The sequence below is a fragment of the Nycticebus coucang genome, chromosome 20, assembly GCF_027406575.1.
Source record: "Nycticebus coucang isolate mNycCou1 chromosome 20, mNycCou1.pri, whole genome shotgun sequence".
NCBI classification, from domain to species: Eukaryota; Metazoa; Chordata; class Mammalia; order Primates; family Lorisidae; genus Nycticebus; species Nycticebus coucang.
The window spans coordinates 28,678,311-28,685,669 of NC_069799.1; the positions used below are offsets into that span (position 1 = coordinate 28,678,311).

At 41.8% G+C, this 7,359-nt stretch overlaps 1 protein-coding gene and 1 pseudogene across 2 annotated transcripts; one reads left to right on the plus strand and one right to left on the minus strand.

The window, feature by feature from the left end:
• Window positions 1-347: 347 nt before the first annotated feature.
• On the plus strand, window positions 348-1,301 carry LOC128572541 (olfactory receptor 2T6). Its single transcript, XM_053572568.1, has one exon. The coding sequence runs from the start codon at window positions 348-350 to the stop codon at window positions 1,299-1,301; it is 954 nt and encodes a 317-aa protein (XP_053428543.1).
• A 3,713-nt stretch (window positions 1,302-5,014) lies between these two features.
• Window positions 5,015-6,417, minus strand: LOC128572984 (elongation factor 1-gamma-like; annotated as a pseudogene). Its single transcript, XR_008376290.1, has one exon. The product of XR_008376290.1 is annotated as an elongation factor 1-gamma-like (transcript).
• Window positions 6,418-7,359: the final 942 nt, after the last annotated feature.

Sequence of the window (7,359 nt, forward strand, 5' to 3'; positions counted from 1 at the left end):
AATTTCTGTATTTGGTAGTTTGAATTGTTTGAATCAATTGTCTTGCAGTTGTACCACATTACTCTGTATAAACAAATGGAGCCAACTCTGAGTGGCAAGCACCAATTGCCAAATTTCTATTCAACCTTCTGCAGCCAGGAACTAGCTTTGGAATTGCTCTTCATCAAGAAGAAATTGCCAGGAAAGAAGAAGCCGCTAATCCGGTCCACCAAAAATTGATTGATTTAGTTATATTATTCTAAAATTATAATGCTTATACAAACATGTATAAGTGATTCATTTTATTTTTCATGATATTCATTAACCTCATACGTCTCTTCTTATGCCTCTAGGACAAACTCAACACCATGAATGAAAACAACAAGACCTTGTCCAGTGATTTCATCCTCACTGGGCTCTTCACTCAAAGTAAAGCCTCAGGATTCCTTTTCAGTGTCATTTGTGCCATTTTCTTCATGGCCATGGTAGCTAATGGGGTCATGATCTTCCTAGTCCACACAGACCCTCACCTCCACACACCCATGTACTTCCTCCTCGGCCACCTCTCCTTCATTGACATGATGTACATCTCCACTACTGTGCCCAAGATGCTGGTTGATTACCTTGTGGGCAAGGGAACCATCTCCTTTGTTGCCTGTACAGCTCAGTACTTTCTATACATGGGCTTTGTGGGGGCTGAATTCTTCTTGCTGGGGCTTATGGCCTATGACCGTTATGTGGCCATCTGCCACCCGCTCCACTATCCTGTCCTCATGAGTCGGCGGGTCTGCTGGATGATCTTAGCCAGCTCTTGGTTTGGAGGTGCTTTGGACAGTTTCCTCCTCACCCCTATCACCATGAGTCTTCCATTCTGTGCCTCTCATGAAATCAATCATTTTTTCTGTGAGGCACCCACCATGCTGAGGCTGGCCTGTGGGGACAAAGCTGCCTATGAAACAGTGATGTACATTTGCTGTGTCATGATGTTGCTGATCCCCTTCTCCGTAGTGATTGCATCCTACTCCCGGATTCTCATCACAGTGCAGCAGATGAAGTCAGCGGAAGGGAAGAAGAAGGCTTTTGTCACCTGTTCCTCACACATGATTGTGGTGACTCTGTTCTATGGGGCTGCCTTGTACATGTATATGCTTCCACAATCCTACCACACCCCAATCAAAGACAAAGTCTTCTCTGCCTTTTATACCATAGTGACCCCTCTGTTAAACCCTCTCATCTATAGTCTCAGGAACAGAGATGTGGCAGGGGCCTTGAAGAGAGTTATGGCAAGATGTCGAGTGGCCTGGGGTGCACCAAGAAAATAATTCTGATAGGCTAAAACCACCATATCTGTTCAGGTGTATGTGGAATTCCATCACAGACAATGCAGAGAATTCTGGCAGCAATCGCAGATTTCAATACCTTCATCAAAATCTGAAGTGACTGTAACACTGACACATAAGTAATGCCTGAGTTCTGCAAACACCACCTGAGTTTATTCTCTGTTTCCACTGATTCCAAAGAAATCCATGTATATGAATGTCCCCAGATATCTGCTTCAAATGACATAGTCTGCTCTTTTTCAATGGCCTCTTAAAAACTGATGGTTTTGACTACATTCTTTAACTATCTATAGATAGATTTTATGGAAGGTTTAGGGATGCTGGTATTTGAAAAGAGAATAAAATGTCATAAAGCTTTAAAAGGGATATCTATTTGTAGATTTGCACAAGGATTTAGAGATCCCAATATCTCTTCTGTAGGTAATGACTGAAAATATTCTTATTTTATCTAAATTTGGAGCTGGGAAAGAAATAAGTCATGTTCTGCAGAAAAAAAAAAAAACAAGAATAAATCTCTGAGGGGTAAGAATTCTGTGATGCTACTTTTTTAATGTGGCTAATAATTGTTACATTGAAAGACACAGTGTAAGGTAGTTGAGAAAGGATGATGAGCATTTTTTCATATGTCTGTAGGCTGTGCGCCTGTCTTCTTCAGAGAAGTTTCTCTTCAAGTCCCTTGCCCACCCTGAGATGGGATCACTTGTCCTTTTCTTGCTAATACATTTGAGTTCTCTGTGGATTCTGGTTATTAAACCTTTGTCAGAGACATAGCCTGCAAATATCTTCTCCCATTCTGAGGGCTGCCTGCTTGCTTTACTTACTGTGTTCTTGGCTGTGCAGAAGCTTTTTAGACTGATCAGGTCTCAGTAGTGTATTTTTGATGCTGCCTCAATTGCCTGGGCGGTCCTCCTCATAAATTTTTCGCCCAGTCCAATTTCTTCAAATGTTTTCCCTGCACTTTCTTCTAGTATTTCTATAGTTTCATGTCTTAAGTTTAAATCTTTAATCCAGTGAGAGTCTATCTTAGTTAATGGTGGAAGATGTGGGTCCAGTTTCAGTCTTCTACAGGTCGCCAGCCAGTTCACCCAGCACCATTTGTTAAATAGGGAATCTTTTCCCCACTGAATATTTTTAATTGGCTTGTCAAAGATCAAATGACAGTAAGTAGCTGGGTTCATCTCTTGGTTCTCTATTCTGTTCCGTACATCTACCTCTTTATTTTTGTGCCAATACCATGCTGTTTTGATCACTATCGATTTATAGTATAGTCTGAGGTCTGGTAGCATGATTCCTCCTGATTTGTTTTTATTTCTGAGTAATGTCTTGGCTATTCAAGGTTTTTTCTGATTCCATATAAAACGCAGTATTTTTTTGAGATCTTTAAAGTATGACAGTGGAGCTTTAATAGGGATTGCATTAAAATTGTATATTGCTTTGGAGAGTATGGACATTTTAACAAAGTTGATTCTTCCCAGCCCGAGCATGGTATGTTTTTCCATTTGTGAACATTTTCAGCTATTTCAAGTTTCATAGTTCATCCTTAATCATCAGAGAAATGCAAATCGAAACTACTTTGAAATATCATCTTACTCCAGTAAGATTAGTCCATATCACAAAATCCCAAGACCAGAGATGTTGGCATGGATCTGGAGAAAGGGGAATACTTCTACACTGCTGGTGGGAATGCAAACTAATATGTTCCTTTTGGAAAGATGTTTGGCAAACACTTAGAGATCTAAAAATAGACCTGCCATTCGATCTTATAATTCCTCTACTAGGTATATACCCAGAAAATCAAAAATCACATTATGAAAACAATATTTGTACCAGAATGTTTATTGCAGCCCAATTCATAATTGCTAAGTCATGGAATAAGCCCAAGAACTCATTGATCCATGAATGGATTAATAAATTGTGGTACACAATGGAATATTATGCAGCCTTAAAGAAAGATGGAGATTTTATCTCTTTCATGTTTAAATGTATAGAGCTGGAATATAAAGCTCTTCTTAGTAAAGTATCTCAAGACTAGAAGAAAAAGTATCCAATGTACTCAGCCCTACTATGAAACTAATTTATGGCTTTCATATGAAAGCTATAACCCAATTATAATCTAAGAATATGAGGAAAGGGGAAAGGGAGGGGTGGGGAGGGGGGAGGGTGATTGATAGGACCACACCTACAGTGCATCTTACAAGGGTACATGTGAAACTTACTAAATGTAGAATACTAATGTCTTTTTTTTTTTTTTTTGGTAGAGACAGAGTCTCACTTTATGGCCCTCGGTAGAGTGCCATGGCATCACACAGCTCACAGCAACCTCCAACTCCTGGGCTTAAGCGATTCTCTTGCCTCAGCCTCCCGAGTAGCTGGGACTAAAGGCGCCCGCCACAATGCCCGGCTATTTTTTGGTTGCAGTTTGTCTGGGGCCGGGTTTGAACCCGCCACCCTCGGTATATGGGGCCGGCGCCTTACCGACTGAGCCACAGGCACCGCCCGAATACTAATGTCTTAACACAATAACTAAGAGAAATGCCAGGAAGGCTATGTTAACCAGTGTGATGAAAATATGTCAAATGGTATATAAAACCAGTGTATGGTGCCCCATGATTGCCCCATGATTAATTTACACAGCTATGATTTATAAATAAATAAATAAATAAAGTAGTTGAGAAAGAAGTGCCCCCATTATCTAGCAATTTCTGTAATCGCTTTTCAGCTTCTTCCCAATTCTTTAGGATTATTAGACTGCTGGAATCTCTTTCTAGATGTTACTGATGATGGAGCTATTTCTAAAATTTTTTTATTCCAAAGAAACAGTGAGCAGCACATTTTTCTTTATTTTCAGCACGAGATATTTTGCATTGGCTGAAGTGAAGGAAATAGCCTTTTTCATTTGAAAGTTAGAGCTGGGAAATGCTTAACTTAGTATCATTACTTTTCGAGAAGCTGAGATCTGGAGAAAAATAGCTTAGCACTAAAAGCCAGGACCACATCTCAGATGCCTTGTGCCACATCTGCACACTGCTCCCTGGCTTTGTTCTCTGATCAGCTGGATACAACCACTGATCAGGGTCAGTGATGTTCTGCTGCTCACAGATCCCAGAGATGATGGGCAAATAAAACACAGCCACATCTCCTATTGTACTGAAAAGACTTCTGAGCACTAGACCAAATCTTTAGCCAAGTACAGCACTCCCGTGGCACTGGACTTCCCACCCTGGAACACTGTGGCTTGGGCTGGCAAGCTCATTGATAAAGTACATGTGGTTCTATGTAGGTGAGCATGGTTCCTGAGGCTCTCTGAGTGGAGGTTCTCATCTCCCTCAATTTTGTCACACTGCCTTGGAAAATCCCATGTACCAGACGGAGGAGTGAGCATTTCCAAACCAGAATATGCTGAAGTTAAAATAATATAATAAATCAGAAGAGAAGGGAGGCACTGACTCGTGAGAACTGAGCATCAACTTCAGCACCATGTAATGACCACGTGAACTTTCATCAATCATGTAATGTATCTGAGGCCCAATTTCCTTTTTGGTAAAATTTGAGTTAATACCATTTTTTTCCTTGACACACTGTAATGCCCAAGTAAAATGATAAATACAATAAATCTTTATAAATAATGATTATTATTTTAATTATTCTTAACAAATATGATTGCCTTTTATATGCATTTTATTTCAATGTTCAGTTTCCTGTAATGACCCCCATCTCCCTGAAGGATAGGTGCAGGCAGCTAGGCGATGGCAAGAGATGTTCACTTAAAGATCTTGCCCTGATGAAGGCTTTGCCCACATGCTAGAAGGCCGCCTCCCAGGAAAAGTACTCGCGAGCCAGTCTGAGTCTCCTCACTGCCAGGATCCAGTTTCCGCTATGTATATGACTCAGTCCACCTGCCAATCTGGACTCAGCAGAAAGGCAAGCTCCTGGCCTCTGAAGATCCAGACTCCAGAAATGGAGCTGCTGTTGGTGGTGCCAAAGAGGATAACATTAGCAAAAGCATTCTTCCTCAGCTTGTCCAATCGCTGGAACATTCCAGTGATGAGGTTGCAACTCATAAAGGTCTGGGTGAGCTCTTCCGGGAAGCTGTACTCAGAGTACCACAGGGACCAGCCATCCTTATAAAAGTGCTCTCCCAAATATGGCAGTGTCTCCACAGAGACTGTGTCCTCATTGGAATACTTGCGCTTAAATTCATCCAACACAAAGGTACTTTGGGGCAAGTGAACAAAGGGGTCCTTGGCCTTGGGCTCAGCAGCCAGGGCCTGCTCACATTTGTCCATCTCCTCCTCAGGGGGAGGGGCAGCTGCCTTTTTCTCCTCTTTCCTCTCAGCCTGGGGCTTCTGCTTCTCTTCCCTTGAGCCCTTCTCTTTCCATGGGGTGTCCTTTTTAGGCTGGCTCTCTGCAAACTTCTTAGCATCAAACTGGGCCATCTCACACAGTTTTACTTCCCCCAAGACAGCCCAGAACTGGGGCTGGTTAATGCAGGTGAGAAACCAGTGGTTGGTATGGGAAAGGCCTGGCAGAAAGAAGGCTCCAGGACCTACTTATACAGCCATAACAGGGTACACACAACTGTGATGTCTGCCAGTGTCACTCATTCGCCTACTAGGAAAGTCCTCGTTTTCAAGTGTGCATCCAGAAGCCCCAGAATTCATCTGACTTCCTCCTTTGCATTCTCAGTGGCCTGTTTGTTGTGATGCATGATTCCCAAGGTAGGGACCACCCAGGTACTGGCTGGGGGCACAATGTCGCTATCAGCAAAGCTCACCTGCTGCACCACCTGGGCTGCTGCCTCTGGAGTACTCCCCTGTAGCTCCTCATTGCTCACATAGTAAGCAATGGCGTTGCTCTCAAACACACAGAATCCATCATCACCCTCATATGCTAGAACCTTGCCCACGGGAAATTTACAGAGAAATTCAGGGGTGCGGTTGGTTTGCCCAAAGTGGAAGTGGGGTGGTGCGGAGAGCATGTGGACCTGAGCCCCTCTGTACTGAGCAGCAATGAGGGCCTTGAAGGCCCTCCAGTTTTCAGGATATGTGTACAGGGTCCCAGCCGCCATGGTGATTCCGCAGAGAAAGGTGTTGGGGTCTTCAGCCTAGATACAGTTTTTATAAATTTCTCCTATTTCTTTTCCTATCATTCACATATGTAAGGGTACTGTCTTGTTAAGTATACTAAAGTATAGATGACTGATAGTGAGGAAAAGTTATTATCACAAATACAGTTATTGAAAGTAGTTTTTAATAAAAATTAGAAAAAAATAGATAATGCATACTTTAAAAAAATAATTAAAATAACAGTGAGCTACACACCTAGTGGGGTTAGGGACAAGAAATAGGGACATGGAGTTACTTAGGCTACAGCCTACTTTAGTTTAGTTTAAAATTAAAAGACTATGTGACTGCCACATCACCACTTTGCTTAAGCAACATTTTCTTCCTTGACATTTCAATCCTCAGACCCAGGCCATAATGATGTATATCTTAAGAAACTAAGCAAACAGTCTCAGGAAGAGAGAGATAGTGTTCCATTGTTAGAGAAAAGATTACTTTGATGTTGCTGTACATTAAGTTCTACATTCAGTTGTAATTCACTGGATGCCTTTTCTTTGTAAATTTCTATGAAAATGGCTGCATTTCTAACTGAGGCAGAAAAGTCTTGGAGAGGCCATTCTCACTGTTCTGAAGAATTGCTGGCCTTTTAATAACGAAGCTTGGTGGACCTATCACCCATATCTGCACATTGGCTAGACAGTGACAGGCAGAGGGACCCCTGTGTCCAGTAATATTTCAATGACTACAACCTATTCGATGGACTCTGAGAAGCTGAACTGAAGCAGTACAGCTGACCTAGTCTGCTCAGCCACATTCTTTTCCCACATACATGGGGAAAGCATTACATATGATTATCTAGCTAAGGTTTCTCCTTTATTATGAGGATGTTTACCTCAAAAGACTTTGAGGGAGGTAGTAACACTTAGACAATAAGTGTTGTTATATTGTTAGGGTAAAGGTTACTTTTATGTTAAGTA

Coding starts and splice junctions, on each gene's coding strand:
- LOC128572541 (XM_053572568.1), top strand. CDS start 348: ATGAATGAAAACAACAAGACCTTGTCCAGTGATTTCATCCTCACTGGG.